Genomic DNA, 19,110 nt, shown 5'->3' with positions numbered 1-19,110 from the left:
GTTACTTAGCACGAACTTACCATATCTAGGCACTGTCATTTCATTTAAAATATCTTATTACATATAAATTGCATAGACTCCAGCCTACACTAAAACTTGTCAGTATGCAATGCATAACAATAGTTTGACAACTTAAAAAATGTGTTCATAGGGCATATTTAAAAAAAAAAAAATTAACCACTCTACATTTAATTTAAAATTAATAAATAAAATAAGTTCTGCAAATCAGAGGTCTCAAACTGAAGCAATTTCATGTGGCTCGCAAAGACATTGCAATTATAACTTTGTTGCAAAAATTTCAAGAATTTAATTATTTTTTAAGTCCAAGTTTATATTATATGCACCACTATTAAAATCTAATGTGAATAACACATAAAAAATCTATAAATGGAGTTAACCAACTTAGCTAGTCATATAAATCTTATTCAAAGATTTAACTTTTATTTGTATTTGTCAAAAAATAAATAAGGTCAGTTATGAATTTTTGGACTAAGAATAATTGCTTTGCTTGGGAATACATACTGTTTTTGTACGTGAATAGCTTTTTTTTCAGCTTTTCTTTCTTTCTTTTTTTTTTTTTTTTTTTTGAAAATTAATACGAAAAGAACTTAACTGACGAATGAGCATCCATGATCAGTTATGAATAAATGTCAGTCTGAAAATTTAATATTTAGCTGTTCAAATATTTGTATTACAAAGTGTAACCAATAAAAGTGGATCACAGGTACCAAACTACTTTAGATTTTAGACGGAAAATAAATATAAGTTTGTATTTTTTTTCCTTTCCAATATAATTATAATCCTTTATGTACATTTTAAAAAATATTTAGTAAACTAAATTAAAAATTTACTAATTTTTTTATTTTGTTGATGAAAAATTTTTTAAATTGTTAAAACTATTCTAGATCATCAACTGTTTTCAGGTGGGCGATTTCAGCTTGAGACCACTGCTGTAAATTATACACATATTTTACTGGAAATTTTTATTCTATTACTCAAATATCACTAAATCTACAATTTTGCAGTTAAAATATAGATTTAGAATATTTAAAATCCCAAACAATCACATGAATGGAAATCAGAATTACATTAATCATGCATCTTTATAAGGTTTTTGAATTCTGATATCTGTAGTGAAATTAAAAAAATTAATGAAAATAAAAATCCTACACAAAAACAAATATACGTGTAATTTATTTACAAATTACATGCAAAGATTAGTAATTTATAAATAAACCATAACACTGGAAAGCCATTTTGAATGATTCACAATTGAAATTAGAAAGTTACGAAAAATTAAAAGTGAAACAAAATAGCATCTGGCTTTTATATCTGCCATTTCATCTACTTTTAGGATGAAAATTGGTATTTTTTCAATTTTATTACATTAATTTCTTTATGCCTTTGGGAAAATACATGCTATTTACAGTCATCTTTTCTGCAGTATGCAGCTGAAATGTATCTGTTGCATACAGTGCAACATACATGACTTCTTATTACTTTTTAATTTAGTTAAGATCTTTATTCATAATTACTCTATCAATCCTTTCTTACCTGTACTGAATTTTAACATGCTTATTTTTCTTCCTTATTATAACAAACTGCTGAATTAATGTTACAAATAGTTTTTCTGTTCTCAGCATTTTGAATATTCAGCTGAGAATTTTAAGGTAAGAATAGTTTATGCATAAGATGGATCTATGTAGTTATATATAAATCCATCTTATGCAGTTAAAGAAGAATATTTATTATATAGAATATTTAATTAAATATGTATATAAATTTAATTTTTTAAATTAAATTCAATTTATTCTTATGAAACAATTATATAGTTAAAGATATGCACAACTGATGCTTCTTTAAACCTCAACGAGTGGAGACCTTTAATTTTTTAGAAAATGTTTGATCAGTATCCTGTTTCCAAATGAAGATTACTCAAGGCTTCCTAAGAGTAAAAAACACTTAAAAGTTTGGTTTTCTTTAACATGGTTTAAAATTATATATCATAATTTTGGACATTATTCCCCATGGATAACTTAAAGTGCATGTTTGAACAAAAAGTTGAAAATCAATTCTAAATCATTATTGCATACAAGATGATAAAGTTTTTAAACAACATCTATCAAATATTACACTTCTATGGAAGAAAACTTCAAGAAAGAAACAAAAGACAACTGCACTTGAAAAACGTATAACAGAACTATATCATTCCAGGATATTAGTGCACCTCCTTTAAAATTTTCAACAAAATATATTTTAAATTCACAAATATGTACGAAAAAAATAACAATAAACAGTTTCTTTATATACATATATAGAAATATAAAACACACACACATGGAACATATATAAAGTTCCCTCCTTGAAACAAAACACATTCGTAAATTTACCTTGTACGAGACAACATATCTCCAACACGAATGTATCGCCCAGATCGTGAAAAGAAATCTACAATACTTGTCTTCTCATACCATTCACTATTTCTCAGTATGCTAATAATAAACAAGTGAAATAACACCATTATGAATTAAAAATTATTTGGAATATTAAGTGCATCATTGATTAAAACAAAAATAGAGCAACTTATAAGAAGTTATCACTAAAATATAATTCGTAAATGCAATAAATCACAGAACTTAAGGAAGCATTAAAGAAAGAATGATAGCATTGATTATGTAATTTTTAACTCATTACAATACCTGAAATTTCAGAGCATTTTAATAAAATTATATGAAAAATGACATCACATAATTCGATGAATTGTTTTACAACGAATTACAACAAATTAAAGAAAAAATTTTACTCAAACACATTTAAAATTCTATTACATTTTTTTAAATATAAATATTAAGAAAGAATTTTTTTTTTAAAATAAAGGCTATTCAGTTTGGCAAAAAATTCATAATTTATGGCTGTAGAAGGTACAACAAAAGTAGTAGTGCTTTTTAAGCACTTCTCAAAATAAAATTTTGTAGCACTTTGTTGTAAAATGATATCTACACCCAAATACATTCTTCTAATTTTAAAAATCCATTTGTATAAATTGTGGTTAAATTTATATTCTCATGAAGAAAGAGAAATTAATGTAACATTAAAAATTCATAAAAAATACAAAATATTAAATATCACATTTATACAAATTTATCTGAGTTTTCTTAAATACATATTATTGTAAATAATAGCAATTACAGTAACTCAAAGCAGAAGCTTGGGGAAAAAATATAATATTTTAATTACAAATGCTTTAGCACCATATAAGATTTTTTAATTATATATAAATGTTTTAGCATCACATAACAGTTTTTAATTATATATATACTTGTAAAAAATAAATATGATTTGAAAGACACATTTATTCTAATTTATTATGAATACACTTTGCCAAACATACAATGAACATTTTTACTTAAATTCCTTAACATTTTAATAGAGATTACAGTTACACCCTCTCGTTCCCTAATGCAGTATTTGTAATTTTAGTTACTTTTGGTTTAAAGTGTGGGGGGGGGGGACTTAAAAAAATAAAACCTAATTTAATAAAAACTTATAAGTTATAAATTGTATGACAAGCAAAAATAGCCCATAACATGGTAAAATAAAGCAATCTAAATGCTCCCAGCCTTGTCTTCCCAAAGAAATACATGGAGCTGTGAGAAGCATAAATACACACATGCTTTTTTATTTGCATAAGCACAAATTTGAAACATGACTTTGACCAATATTTTAAATACCGCATATTTCTGTGTATGAGCTGAGAACGTTTGTAGGTATTTTTCCATTGGGCGCATGCCAAGCGATAAATCAGTAATATTACACTTTTTTATCTCTCAATTAAAAAATTAATTTTTTATAAGATGAATCATTTGTTTTATGTAGAGGAGTTGCTTTACTTTCAAAAGTGTTTGTAATGGTGGCTTGTTATGTGACCGTCAAACCAAAAGATGACATGTTGGTAAAATTTTTACCCATCCATCTTTTACCAGCCATCTTTCTCTATTCTTGAACTTGTTTTCCATTTATGGAAAAATATTGAGCAGGCATATTGCTGTTAGATTTCAGCAAACAAGATCACCTGCAGTTTCAAATTTGCTGCATAAGAATTTTCTTCAAGCTTATCTTTTAGACAAAAACTAAAATGGCATGGAAAATAAGACCAGCACAAATACCACAAACTGTATACAAGACAACAAATGAATGGAATAAATGTGCTAGCTTCAGATGTTAAATTTGTCAACATAGTTAAAACCATCATCACTGGCATCTGGTGTTTTACTTTACAGCCATTTGACTGGAAAATATTCCACATGTTTCACCTGCTTAACAACATATGCATTCTCATGGTGACATGTTTGAACATTTCAGGATCCCCCCCCCCAATTTGTCTTGCATACGAGTTTTGAACTTCAGGTTAATTTTTAGATAAAAACTCTCTCCTGGCTTATATTAAAAAATATAGAGCAAATGCTTTGAAAAACAAATGATATAAAAATGAATTTAATACTCTCAAAACTGTACATGATGTTACACAAAATAACATTTGTTAGTTCTTTACCTTCTCTTGAGGTTTTGTTTAAAATTTTTAAATCATACATGAAAGAAAAATTTCACAAAAAATGTAATTTTAACATTTATTGTGACTCAATATTAGTAAACTTAATATCAGTAATGTGAATGTTGCATTATATATAGCATTTGTACAATCTTTGGTAAGTCTTAGAATGTATTACTACAAGCAGTAATTACAGAAATATTTGTGCATTTAAATTGGATGCCTGTGTGCAATGAACATTTTTACCTTCATTACACCACACACACACACAAAGTGTCTATATTTTTACCTTAACTTTCCTAAAGTTTTTGGCTTCTTTTTAACCCTTGGAAGAAGGTATTGTTCATAATTATCAAAAACGGTAAGTACACTTTCTGCTATTGCTTCAGTATTTTGATGGATCACATCCCTTGAAAGTATGACCCTATCAGTTTTATGTCCACTAGGATCACCAATTTCAGCTGTTGTATCTCCTAACTTCAAATGAAAAAAAAAAAAAAAACATATAATATAGTAAGAAGTGCTATACTGTACAAATATAGCATTGATTAATTTATTTTAGAATTATGCTCCTGTTTTAATTTATTTTTGAAATAACAGAGGTAAACAGAATGATTACTTTGTTGCTAATGCTGAATGCAAAATGCAGGGCTGTTATAAAAGCAGAATATAGTTTAATGATTTATTTTAAAAAGTACAATGTACAATTAAAGGTTACAAAATAAAAGATACATGATTAAAGGTATAGAGATATTGTTCAGATAAAAAGATTTTTTCCAGCATTCCAACTAGTGATCAAAGTGTGTATTATGACTCATTTTGATTACAATTACATATGATTACATTTACAGTAGACAAAATGGTCATATCTGTAGAAGAAAAGGTATGTTTGCTAAGCTAATTTAAATGCAATAATATCTGGAATCTGTATCAAATTAATTTTAGTCATATTCGCAAAATGTTCCAAAATGTAAATTGTGGAATCTAAAATTTAAAACCTGTTCTTGTAGTTGATTTCCTTGGATATTGCTGGAAGGTACAACAAAAATATTTACTACCATGCATTATATACTCCTTTGAATTTTATTTTTTCATACATATATAATATCTGCCAACCTCGAAATGAGAAAAATGAGGAGTTCCTGACAGGTTTTCATGTTGCAAGGCAACGCGATTTCAAAATGACCGGTTTCCTTTATAATGCATGATTCAGATTACTAAACTATTTACAATCTAATAATATTTACATTTCATAAAGATATTTTAAATTTTATGTCCTTTAGTTATTTTCATTTGTAATTATCTTACCGTGGAACCTTCAGATGAAAGCACCTCTATATATAAGAAATTCAAGATATGCGGAAAGTGCAAGTGAAAAATTCGTCTCTAAATATGAGCACTGACTTGAGTGATGAGCAACGAGCCAGGCTGTTGTTATGTATGGCACGTTTCCTGGTCCAGCTCATCTCGGGGAATCCTCTTGTCAGATCACTCAGTGTTCTTCGATCTACGTGTCTGTGGCTTGTGAATTAATTATTTTTTTTACATTTAACATGAAAATAATTATTTCACTATGCCTCCCAGAAAGATTGTTGCCTCAGATAGTTCTGCAAAGAAAAAGAAGGAAGCCATGGCCATTGAAATTAAGAAAGTAATCATAGATAAATATAAGCTTGGTGTAAGAGTGACGGGATTGGCAAAGACTTACCGCCATTCTTGACACCAACATCTTCACTGTTCTGACCTTTACTTTCAAGCCCCCTGTCCGAAACTCCTAAAAGATTTTTTGGCGTGGCTTAACAAGAAGCAGTTAAAAGGCGATTCAGTGTGGGAAGCTATCATTTTCGCTAAGGCTAAGAATCTTTACTTGGATCTTCTCCGAAAAAAAAAAAAAAAAAAAAAAACAGGTACATTGACTGAAGATGAGATGGCATTTAAGGCAAGCCATGGATGGTTTGAAAAATTTAAATAGAGAACTGGTGCTTACAGTGTTGTGCGACATGGGAAGACTGAGAGCTCTGATACAGCTGATAAATTTCCTATAATTTATTATTAGTGAGTGGTTTCTTTCCCAGCAAGTGTTTAATTGTGATGAAACAGGTCTTTTTTGGAAGAAAATGCCTACGAGAACCTGCATCATGCAAAAGGGAAAATCTTTGCCTGGCCACAAGCCAATAAAAGATAGGCTTACCCTCTTGTTTGGCACCAGTGCAAGTGGAGATTGTCAAAATCAAGCCATTGCTCATCTACCACTCAGAAAATCCACGGGTTTTCAAGAGGAGAAAGGTGCAGAAAAACCAAATGAATGTGATATGGCAGGCCTACAGCAAGCCTGTCCAACACGACAATTTTTCATCGAGAAAATAAATTGCCACTCGAGGCTTTGCTTGTCCTTGATAATGCTCCTGCACATCTTCCAGGCCTTGAAGATGATTTGGTGGAAGAATTTCAGTTCATAAAACTTAAATTTCTTCCTCTCAACACCATTCTACTTCAGACTATGGACCAACAAGTTATTTCCAACTTTAAGAAGTTGTACATGAAGGCCTTGTTTCAAAGGTGTTTTGAAGTGACTGAAAATACAAGCCTAACTCTCATAGAATTTTGGAAGGACAATTCCAACATCCTAAATTGTTTAAACCTCATTGATAAAGCTTGGGAAGAAGTCTCAGTGAGGGCCCTGAATTCAGCATAGAAAAAAGTGTGGCCTCAGAGTATTCCTGACTTAAATTTCGATCCTCAACCTGTGCAACACAATCCTCAACCAACACAGTGAGGCTAGTTGAAGAAATTGTATTTCTGCGGAAAAGTATGGGTCTGGATGTAGAGGGTGTTGATTTGGATGAGTTACTGGAGGAGCATAGTGAAGAACTTACAGCAGGTAAACTTAAAGAACTTCACAAGGAGCAGCAGCAAGAGCTTTCGCTAAGGGAGGAGGGAACAGGAGACCAACAAGTCCTGAAAAGAAAGTTTTCACTTCTTTTCACATTGCCAACACTTATTTAATCATACTAGAAGAGAGACCTGGAAGGAGGTAAGGCCCTCTCTTCCAGTATGATTAAATAAGTGTTGGCAATGTGAAAAGAAGTGAAAACTTTCTTTGAAAAAAATCACTCTAATAAAGTAGTGTGTGATGTACAATGAACTTGTATAATGACAATGTAGTGCCACATTTTAGAGGCATCTTAAAAAGGAGACAGAAGCAAGTGTTATTAGATAAGTTTTTGGTAAAGCAACTAAAAGAAAGTTAAGTGATTCTGACCCAGAATCTGCTTCCAGTGGAGTAAAATTTCCAAGAAGAGAGAGCATTCCTGAATCAGAGGGGTATTCTCCTTCCCTACGGTAACCCAATTTGTCTTCCACACATCCCTATCAAAAGTGAGGACTCTTCATAAAGGTAAACTAAGGTTATATTATTTACCACTGTTATTTATTAGGAAAATTCATTTTTATGTTGATATTTTTGGGGAGTACGGAACATTATTTTCAATGGGAAGTTTGTTTCTAGATATGAGCTCAATGCTGGAACAAATTAAACTCGTATCTCGAGGTTCCACTGTACACTTCTACACTGAGAAATTCTTTTATTTACTATTTATTTAAAAAGCTAATTTATTGGAGTACATTTAAATATGATGAAAATAATAATAAGGTATATACTATTGTATGTATAAATTTAGTAATGTCCCATATAGTACTTTAAAACAAAATTATTAACTGATTAACAATATTAACTCATTGAACATGAGTTTTATTTTCACAAAAAGTTCCAAAAATATCTGCAGTTACTTAATAGACAATTCAGACCAAAAAAAAGTTAATAAGAAAAGTTCTGCTAAATGTGACTAAGGGTGGGCAGAATGAATTTTGCACTATTTATATTCATCAATTCAATAAATTTATCTCTCACTGTGAAATATTTTCTTTAGCAGAGGTTAAAAATTCAAACTCTAGAGATTTTGTGATCTACCTGGTGATGTGACGAAAAACTGGCAGTCACTCAGTAAAATCAAGAGAATTGCCAGCTATTTTATATATATATATATATACATATTTAAACAGAAATAAATGAATAATCTAGTTCCTAAGACTTTGTTATAATTAAACAATTTAACAAACAACAGATAGACTAATAACACAGTTCCTCAGGATCTTGGCCAATATCAACAATGCAAATTAATCTTCATCAAATATCAAAACCTAAAAACATTTTGCTAATTTGCTAGTGATTCAAAAGAATTTTTTAGATGAATATAGTTATTCATCATATGTAGCTGTTCTTGAAAACATTCACAAACCCATCCTCTATACCTTTGAATTTCAACACAGTTAAGAATAAAGTAAATCCATGTGCTATCATCTTAAAATTGATAAAATTACAGAAACAAATATAATATTGAAAATTAAAAGAATTTTATAATTCACAATAATTTTAACCAAAACTAGCAAATTAATGTTCAATAAATACAGAAATGTTACTGACTGATTGCCTCCAGTAGTGTCATGTGAAATATGTTGGAAATGAATTGTGAACCAGGATAAAAGATTAGGGAACTTTGAACTAAATACAGTTCGTTTTCATTACATCATTTATTACTTCACATTTCTATTTTAATTTAATCACAGATATAAAAAGTTGTTTAACCTATGCTAATTTTGAAAAGTCCTGGCTCTACTACCTTACATTTAATGTTTAATTATAACAAGATCATAAGAAATAGGTAATTACTTTAAATATAAATTACTAATGTTTCATTTGTACTTAATTAAAAAATAAAAGAAGTTTTTTTAATGATTCATCCTGAATATATATATGTGCATGTAATAATATAGGAATGTTGATTGCGTAGATACTGAGATGTTGATCCATAATTAAGAGCAAACTTAGCAGCTGAAGCATATTAAATATTCTTTTTATTTCAATAAACATTTGCGGCCATGACTGTTCGAGAACAGTCACATTTGAAATTTTATTGCGATAGGACAAATAGCAGCAAAATACATCTTAGAGAAAACACAGGTACATGTAGAAGCAAAGGGTACATTATTCCAATATGGCAGCTTATTAAGAGAAAGTTTCAGTTTACGTTCCGAATTAGCTATCAGCATTACATAGGTCATATGTATAGATTGAACTACAAAAGATGCAGTTCAGAAAAAAGGTATAACTATTTTTAGAATAGAGAGTGGAAATACCTAAATTAAAATTAAGCCTTAAGGGGCTACTGCCAATTTGAATGATAATTTATATTTACATATTTTTAATCTAATGTATATATAAATAATCAAGGAATTATATTTAAATTAACAAAGGTTTTGTAATTCTTTCGTGGATTTAACTGAGATGACAAACTAGAATTGCAGCCCTTCCAAAACTTGTGAGCATCATAATTCAACAGCAGGCAGATTATATAGAAAGCATTAAAAAGGGGGGAATTGAAAAAAGAGGGAGGGAAAATATTATTTAATGTACATCAAACATCTTAAATAAAAATCAGCATGTATTAATTTTGAAATGACCATCACATTACACCTGATTGACTCCCAACGAATTCTTAATGAGCAAGGGATAGCAAGACCACGGGGGCAAAAATACTTGATGAGCAGCACCACTGGGGAAAAAGAATAAGCCAGGTCCCCCCTTTAAAAAAAGCAAAGATAAAAAATAAGTGTTGAATTTAAAAATTTCACAAGCAGTATGAAATTTTTTAGTCTTGCTTACAGAGAGGACTCAAGCTGAACAAAGTGTTTTGGATTTAAATTTTAAATCATGGAATATTTGACAGGAATTAATCTTTTACTTTTATCTTTTATTTAACTATGAATAAATATATGAATATAGCTTTGTATAAATATGCTTTGAAAAAGAAAGAGATGAATAATTTTAATGAAGAAACCATGAAAAAATTTGTACTCTTCTGTTATCGGGACCGAATTCAGAAATGTACAAATGTTATGTGCGTATCTAGATACAGGGTGTGTCAGAAAAATGGATACACACTTTGAACTGTCACAGAAAATTTATTTTTCAACCTACAAAGTTTAGAAAAAGTAAGATTATCACCCAATTTGAAAAATAAGTGTACTTTCTGATCAAACAGAATATTTCAAATGGTGTTTTAAAATAAATGTTCAAAATGGTGGCCTTTATCTATACATTTCTGAGTCACGACTGATTCCGTACCTTGCACCAAAAATGGGATTTCTATGCATACCACTTGAATCTGATGCCAAATCTGATGTCAAGGTGACATGGTTTATGACAGTACACCTCATCTTTTACTGTGCACCATAAGAAAAAAATTGAGGGGCGTAAGGTCTGAAGAACATGCAGGAAACTCGATTGGTTCCCTGCATCCTATCCACTGGCCTGTTACATTATCACTCACCACTAGCACTTAAACCACATTCATGTAATCCTTGCCTCTAAGATTTTGGTGGTGACTATCGATTGAAACAGTTCCAGCTATAAAACTGAAGATTTATCACATGTAGCCGTGCAAAATCTTTCTGATTGGCCTTTCTGCACATCACACTGCTCTATGAACCTCAAATGTTTCTCGTAGACATCTAATTGTTAACCTTGAAGGTGGATCAGTCCCATACTCAACATCTCCACTGTCTCTGATCTGCAACAACATTCTCAAACTTTCAGTACCGTTTGAAAACCTGCTTCTGCTCTTGGAAGTTCAAACATACATCCACCATGTCAATGTCATTCTCTTGGCATTAACTGGGTTGTGCAACTAGACCAACAACTGTGCTGCCACATGTTGAGGAAACATATCATTACTTTTTTATAAATTTAACCTTGTAGGTATGATAACAAATTTTATATGACAGTGTATATACATTTTTCCGATGTGCCCTGTATGTATGTGCATATATGTGTGTATGTATACACACACATACATTCATGCTTACATATATACATGCATGCATGAACACTTGCATCCATACATACATCCACACATTTCTTGATCCGTTCCTAATTACAGAACAATACCAAAAATTTATATATTGAAAATTAATTTTTTTGGCACTGCAAGTAAGATATCCTCTAATAAAAATAATAATTATTTTAAAAAAACTTATGTGATATTATGAATTAAATTTATTTCACATTATACGCATATATAGAACTAACACTAGAAGCTTACAACAACAATGCTTTCGTATCCTGCTTTCCGCCAGTGAAGCAATGCAATGAGAACAAGAAGATTGCCAATGTGTAAGCTATCAGATGTTGCATCAAAACCAGCATATGCACATGGATTCCCAATACAATTAATAGGTCTGAAAGAATAAATATAATTTATATCAAACTGAAGCAATTTAAAAAATATCAAAACTTATTAAAGAGCATTTTGCCGTATTCTGCTTTGGCAGATAATAAGAATAATAATAATGAAACTACTACATAATCTAAATATTTTTGAACGTACAATAGAAATACCCTTATCTTTACATAAAATGTAATAAAATTTGATTTCTCTGAGATTTGGGGGAGACATGTATATATATATATATATATATATATATAAGCCTCTAAGATTTTGGTGGTGACTATCGATTGAAACAGTTCCAGCTATAAAACTGAAGATTTATCACATGTAGCCGTGCAAAATCTACTTATACAATCAGCTACTTATATATATATATATATAAGATTAAAAAAATGCAAATTCAAATTATAATTTAAAATGCCTTTTAATTGCTCATTTTTAATTTGGATGCTTGATCTCCAGTAATAACTTTCTCTAAACTACGTCATATCTGAAATCATATTCCGCATTATGTCATCTTGCAACTTCTGCATTTCCTATAAGTTTCAGCCAATCAGATTAACAAAAAATTTTACTATAAATATTGTTGCAATTCTACTCCCTCCCTCTTTCTCTGCTTGTGCTTGCTGGCCGAAGGACGTCTTCTGCTTTTCTGCTTTGGTTAAAAATGTAATGTGCCATCATCAAAATTGTGGGGTGCAAATTGGCCCCCATTGTGCCCACAAGTAATAAAGGTATATTTGGAATATCAAGCGATTTTTGCAATTCTTCAAAAGTTCCCGACTGTCAACTAAATTTTATCATCACACACACACACACACACACACATATATATACACAAGATGATTCCAAATTCATGGTACAAACTTGGAGGTACAGAACAAAGGTACAAATAATATCACATAGGAAACCCAGGTGACAATCCATTTATTTAGTCATAAATGCAGTATATCTCGCTTCAACTGAAATAAGATGTTTACAAGAACTGTTTAAAATTCCATCCACCAACAGCGATACATAGTTGCTGGAGTGACTAGCGTACACTAGCAAAGATGCCAGCCATTTCATGCACTCATGAACAGCTACTGATATTTGAACGACGAGATTCTCAGCTCAGTCAACTGGAGTCACATAAACAAGACTCTTCAGATGTCCCCAGGCAAAGTAATCAAGGATCGATAAATCAGGAGATTGGGGTGGCCAAGTGACTGGTCCACCACGGCCAATACATCGCGCTCCGAAAGTGGCATTCAGGTAATTGCGAACATCAATAATGAACTGGGCTGGAACCAGATTCAGTTACAACTGGAGATCAGAACATTCTGCAGCAGTTCTGCTAACACCTGTTCTAGAAAAATAGGGCAACACTGGCCATTGAGTCACTGCAGCAGCAGGCATGGGCCAGTTAAAAAATCTGGACGATACCCACCCACACATTCACACTCATTTCAAAATAGTAATAGAATATCCAGTTTTTCTACTAAAATATGATTCCTTCATGCATTAATGGAATAATTCTGGTTTACTCACAATAAGATTGTGCATGTTTAACTTTAAAAAACTGTATTAAATATCACTTAAGAAAACAAAATATTGTGATGATACTTATACCAAGTTTTCAGCTATATATCAGCATAAACCTAGAATAATCTTTAATAAAAAGCATACACTATTTCCTTTAAACATGCAAAATCTGAATACCGTTAAGAATCTTTATCAGACTCTTGAACTTCAGACTGAACAAAAAGGAAATACATACACAAACATTTTTAATTAGCTTTATTTTAATTATCAAATAATATTTTAACTAAAATATTAGTTTAAGAGAATCGTTAGTTACACATGAAATGAAATTATATCTATCTTCATAATTATTTTGTCCCCAGAAACAAGTAAATTTTAATGAAATAATTATTTAACGTTTTCAATTCTGAAATGCAAAAAATGAAAATACTGCCAAATTACATGTTTATTAATCCATTTTCCTTGTTTTTACATAATAAGTAATACAAAACAGCAAGACATAAAATAGACTAATAGGAAAAATTATATAGTATCAAATATATCAAAAAACAACAATAAAAGTTAAAAATAATATTTACCGATCACTAGGAAAAATTTCTTTTACTAATCCTCTTCTTATTAAACTATATAAAAAGTCACTAGAGCTATGTCTCACTTGCTTGAAAACATAATACTTGTAAAAATGAGGGCTGCAGAAATAAAATAAAAGTATATTTTGTAATATAAATAAGCAAATGCTTCATACATTAGCTGGGTACAAGCAATAAATTGCCATATATTGTTTCTCATACTATAATTAGCACTGTAAGAAACACTGAAGAACAGAACATCATTACAGGTGACAGGTGACACGGGGACGCCTGGTGTTTAACATAGGTAAACAGGCATGTGTCGCACGCCCTCCCCTATCTAGGAATAACAACTCCCTGGGGCCCTGTGAGGCTGCCTTGGGAGTTTATAATACAGATCTAAAGATCAATACAGGGGCTGAGGATTATTGTTTGACAATGGTTGCGTGACAATAACTTTGTGGGTGTGCATGGCTGTTGGAATAACACAGATACATAAAAATATACAAAACAAATACAAGAATAGTTACATATACAGGCAAAAACAAACAAATACTAACAGATACGAACATAAGGATGCATTGATATTAAGATAAATATGAAGAGAGACACATATGTAAGATACAAGAGTAAAAACAAGAGTAATAAATACTTATAGAGTCATACTATTAGTACTGGATGTCGAGTTATGAAATCTTACTTGGGCGAATTCCTGTGCAACAGTTGTGATCTATTGTATTTAAAAAAATTCTAACGATATTAAAAATTTTAACCGCCCTTTCCACTAAAGCAAGAAAAACAGTAAGTTTTTTTTTTTTTTTTTTTTTTTTTTTTTAATTTTTATTTTTTGACTTCATATGTATATTACAGTTAAAGGTCTAGTATCTGGAAAGTACTGGAAATGCATAATACTAGGTATGTGAAAATTCCAATTGAGCATATGAAAAATGCAATGCCCAAAATAAAAAAAAAATAAAAAAAAATAAAAAAAAGGCGTAAAATAATCATATTCATTATCAAAAGCTTACTTTTAAAATTATGTAACAGTTAAAAAAAAGTTGATGTATTTTTATATATTTTAATCAAATGAAAGTAAATATCTTAACAAATCGTGAAATGATAAAATCTTGTCAACAACGAAAGTTCATGGAGATCCTGGCAAACTAGCAGTAGCCATTCTGTCAAAAGTTTGTATAAATAAATGGCTCTTTGGTTAGTTAGATAATCAACAGATTCAAGTTACGGATAAAGCAAATAAAAAATTTAAATTGCTTCTCATAATTTTTCCACTTCATTGCCATTGTTTATCCATTTTCAAATAAAGCAGCATATCATGCTCATTAATTATTTTCTTGATGATAGAATGTTTGAAAATATTTCTTTGCATGTTGTTCCATAGAATTTAGATCTTGGATTTTAATACTTTTTAAAAGTATGAAAGACTTAAATAGCAGCTTGGTAAATATCAAATTAACTTATCGAGAATTAATCCGGTCTGCATAAAACCATAGCAAAGATCCTATGATTATGATGTTATGCCTATTCAATCTTGATGTTAAAAGCCTACTGTATAGCAAAAGGTTTTGTTTTCCAAAAATGGTTCAATGGAAAAGATGTTTATGAGGAGTGTTCAGTTCCGAGAATAAATTCTTTGAGCAATATGGTGCATAAAATGTAGGTGAGGAGCAAACATCTCCTGAAAGAGGAGGACGTAGCTGTATTCAAATTTTAGATATTATTAGTGGTATCCCGAGTAGTAGTCCTGCATGTGTTTTATGATACCTCTACAAGCCTCTCATCAGTGTAACTTTTTTGTTTAAAAAAATTCTCTATGATATTCTGGTTATTTGAATGCTAGATAATTAGGCTTTGATTGTACAAGCATTGCTTTGATTTTAAATTAAATGCTTTTTGATTCACGATATTATAAATATAAAATTTTTTCCCCTCTTTTCTTCTGTCATACAATATATATATATATATATATATATACATTAAATAAACTGACTGAAAGTGGTTCTATTTTTCAACAGTGATAACATACTCTCTCCTGATTTCAATTCATTAATCAAGGCTGGCTTAGCCTGCCATTGCCAAAAAAGAAAAAAATCTACTGTTGTGACATTTGTGCTTAGGCATTGCCAAAGTACCTAAATTTAAAATAAAATAAATCTTTCTGGCCTGAAAATACATTTATCACAATTAGTCTATTTTAAATAGAATTGATACTTTTCAATTATGTCTGGTCACATTTTTTGTTGACGACAAAATAGACAGACCTATTTCTATTTGCATTTACTTCCGATTTCCTCGTTTTTTGCTGGGGATAAGGCAAAGCACAATTTTGCTAATAAATACATTTTCATCAATTTCTAGAGTTTTATTTTCTCCACTTATCTTGAAATTTTCTTTCTTACCTCTTAGATATTTATACAAATCAACAGACTTCCACAATATTTGGTAAATGACTCGGGTAACCATATTTTACAACGTCCAGGCTCTTGCACTATCTCTGAGTAGCCATGTGAGGGTGATTTTTGATATAGATGTTAAGTAGCAATTGCACATGTCAAAGTTGTGGAAAATATTTTTGCAAATAAGTTCTTTTTTATTTTACAGGTAACTTTCATTTTTATAACATCTCTTTTAAAATGTCAAGCTAACAAAACAACATCTGTAATGTTTATCAAACATCAGATGCTATAAATATCAAAGGTGGTTTGCTGGATTTAAATCAGGTAATTTTGATCTTTGCAACTTGTCCCGTTTAGGAAGACCTGTATCTCTCGATAATGATGTTTTAAAGGCAGAAGTGGAACCGAGTACTTGGCAAATGATAAAAGAGTTATCGAATAAGCTTAACCTTGTCAACCATTCAAGAACATTTGAAGCAAATTGGTAAAGTTAACAGAGAAGGTGTTTAAGTTACATACTCTATAATATCAGAAGAAAACAAGCCCTTTTTAATAACCTGTAATTTCTTGTTGCTACAACATAAATGATTCAATGGTATCCAGCTTTCACATTCAACAAGATAATACATGAGTACCAAAAGCTTTTATCAAAAACTCATAAAATAATTAATGAACTAAAAAAGAGAAAGCATTGTCATATAGTTTAATAGGAACAAATGAAATAGTTTTCTTTGTCAAATTAATTTACACTGGTGTGCAAAATTTAAGCAACAGGTGTTCTTTTTGTCATAACTCTACGAGAAATCTTCTGAGAGACATGAAATTCAGAAATGTGAGACAGTAGTTTGTATTTAAACGATGACGAAAACCATGGGTGCACAAGAATGAATACAATGCAAACAGTATGGAATCAAACAACAAAAGGCTTTATTGAACTCATAGTATCATTGCACATGACTGTCTGTACAAGAGGAAGAACAACAAACAGATATTCCTTAGCATGGGATATGCCCTCCTATTACTACAATGGTTACTTTGCACCATCTCTCCACACTCAGCACCAGACTGTCCAACAGATCTTGAGGTAAGAGTGTCCATTCCTCAATCACCATCTGTTTCAGTTGTTAGTGTTCCCGGAGAATGTAATCTTGCCGCAAGCCATTTCCCCAAAGCATCCCACACATGTTCTATTGGATTTAAATCAGGGGAGTATGTGGGCCAATCCTTTCAAGTGATACCTTCACTTTTCGGTAGCTTCTGAATAGCAGGAGTCAGGTGTAGCCGTGCATTGTCATCCATAAAATCGGTCTGCTCCAATGGCACCACAGAACAGACGCGCATGGGAAAGGATCACCTCCTGACAATAGCGATCTCCGGTTACAGAAACTCTGTCGTAAATAGGGAGCTCTGTGCGCCCGTTCAGCATAATGCCTCCCCAGACGAACCGTAACGGTCTCTTTCCGTGATGTTACTGGAATGAAACTATCCTGGGATCCTGGAATGAAACCGACCTCTCTCCAAATCAGCTGGCATTGAGAATCGCTTGTGGCACTCATCCATAAAGAGGACACTACTCCATTGATGAGATACGCAGTTTTCGTGCTCCTTGCACCATTCTAAACGGTGTCATCGATGGCCAACTTTCAAAGGGATGCAGCATAAAGGGTGGCGGGCACCTTTGCGACGACATCTGGACACAATAAACCGTGACAGCTGTCGCCCCGTTGCTGTATACAGTTGTTGAGCTATGGTGCTTGCTGACTGGTTTCGGGCTCTTTTTACCTGCAGGATGATATATCAGTCATCCACTGCAGTCGTTTTCCTGGGACGGCTACACCAGCCTTTCTAACAGTTGTACTTATGGTTTGAAAGGTTTTCCAAGTGCACGAAATGAAACTTTTGTTCATCCCAAACTCTTCAGCTACACTGGTCACACTATGCCCCTGCTCCAGCTTTTCCGTCATTCTTCCAGGTGTGAAGTCATTCAGGTGATTTCTTCTAGCCATATTTCACGAAAGAACTCACTTGCACTTGCAGTGAATGTCTTTAATTGCGTTTATGTCCTTCCTTTTATTGTAGACTTGAGTTGAGTCCGCCAACCACACGTGTTTTGCGTACGCTCACGTCGCCTGTGACGTTTTGTTCCTGACATTTGCATACGTATGAACTTTCTGCTGAATTGCGTGTTCATTGTACTCATCACAAGAACCTCTTTTCTGCAATTTTATGGCTATCTGATTAAAATTTATATTGTTGCTTAAGTTTTGCACACCAGTGTACAATTTTATGTACTTTGTTATTATTATAACCACCTCGGTAAGAGTTGCCAAACTGTGACAACCATGCATATAACAATTCTTCAGGTAACCATATGGATAACAGTAAGTTTGAATAATGTAGCCATTTTTGTACATGCTGGTTTAGGTGTATGAGAAGCTCTAAAGGCAAAATGTGATATTTGTGGTATCCAGATAAATTTTGAAACATGTGCTTGTGAGATTTGCCTGCAAAATGAAGTTCGGTGAAACTTTGGTGAGAACATAAAATTTTACCATAAAGATAAGAATATTTAGATTCACATATGATGATGTTGCATTCTGGAAAACAACCATTTTTGGAAATGCAACACGAAATAGTGTAACGAACACGTCGGCATTCGAAGTGGTAATTTGTTTGAGAATAGTCACCTGTCATTTACTTCAGAAGTCAGATTTATATACTGGGAGAGAAAAGAGTTAATGAGCATTAAATTTTTCTTGGGAGAGTTA

At 31.4% G+C, this 19,110-nt stretch overlaps 1 protein-coding gene across 1 annotated transcript in view; it reads right to left on the bottom strand.

Annotated features, from left to right (window-relative positions):
- TyrRS-m (Tyrosine--tRNA ligase, mitochondrial) overlaps window positions 1–19,110 on the bottom strand; it is a 107,790-nt gene that overhangs the window by 68,169 nt on the left and 20,511 nt on the right. The window contains exons 2-5 of the mRNA XM_085824907.1: window positions 13,938–14,048; window positions 11,710–11,845; window positions 4,839–5,026; window positions 2,391–2,492 (exon numbers count right to left, since the gene is read on the bottom strand). Of these exons, the coding sequence (XP_085681033.1) occupies window positions 2,391–2,492; window positions 4,839–5,026; window positions 11,710–11,845; window positions 13,938–14,048 (537 nt within the window). The remainder of the gene's footprint in view (window positions 1–2,390; window positions 2,493–4,838; window positions 5,027–11,709; window positions 11,846–13,937; window positions 14,049–19,110) is intronic.

Source organism: Stegodyphus dumicola, chromosome 10 (genome assembly GCF_044657685.1).
Source record: "Stegodyphus dumicola isolate Sdum_Otavi_A_Nest chromosome 10, ASM4465768v1".
NCBI classification, from domain to species: Eukaryota; Metazoa; Arthropoda; class Arachnida; order Araneae; family Eresidae; genus Stegodyphus; species Stegodyphus dumicola.
This window is presented reverse-complemented; position numbering and strand designations above follow the sequence as displayed.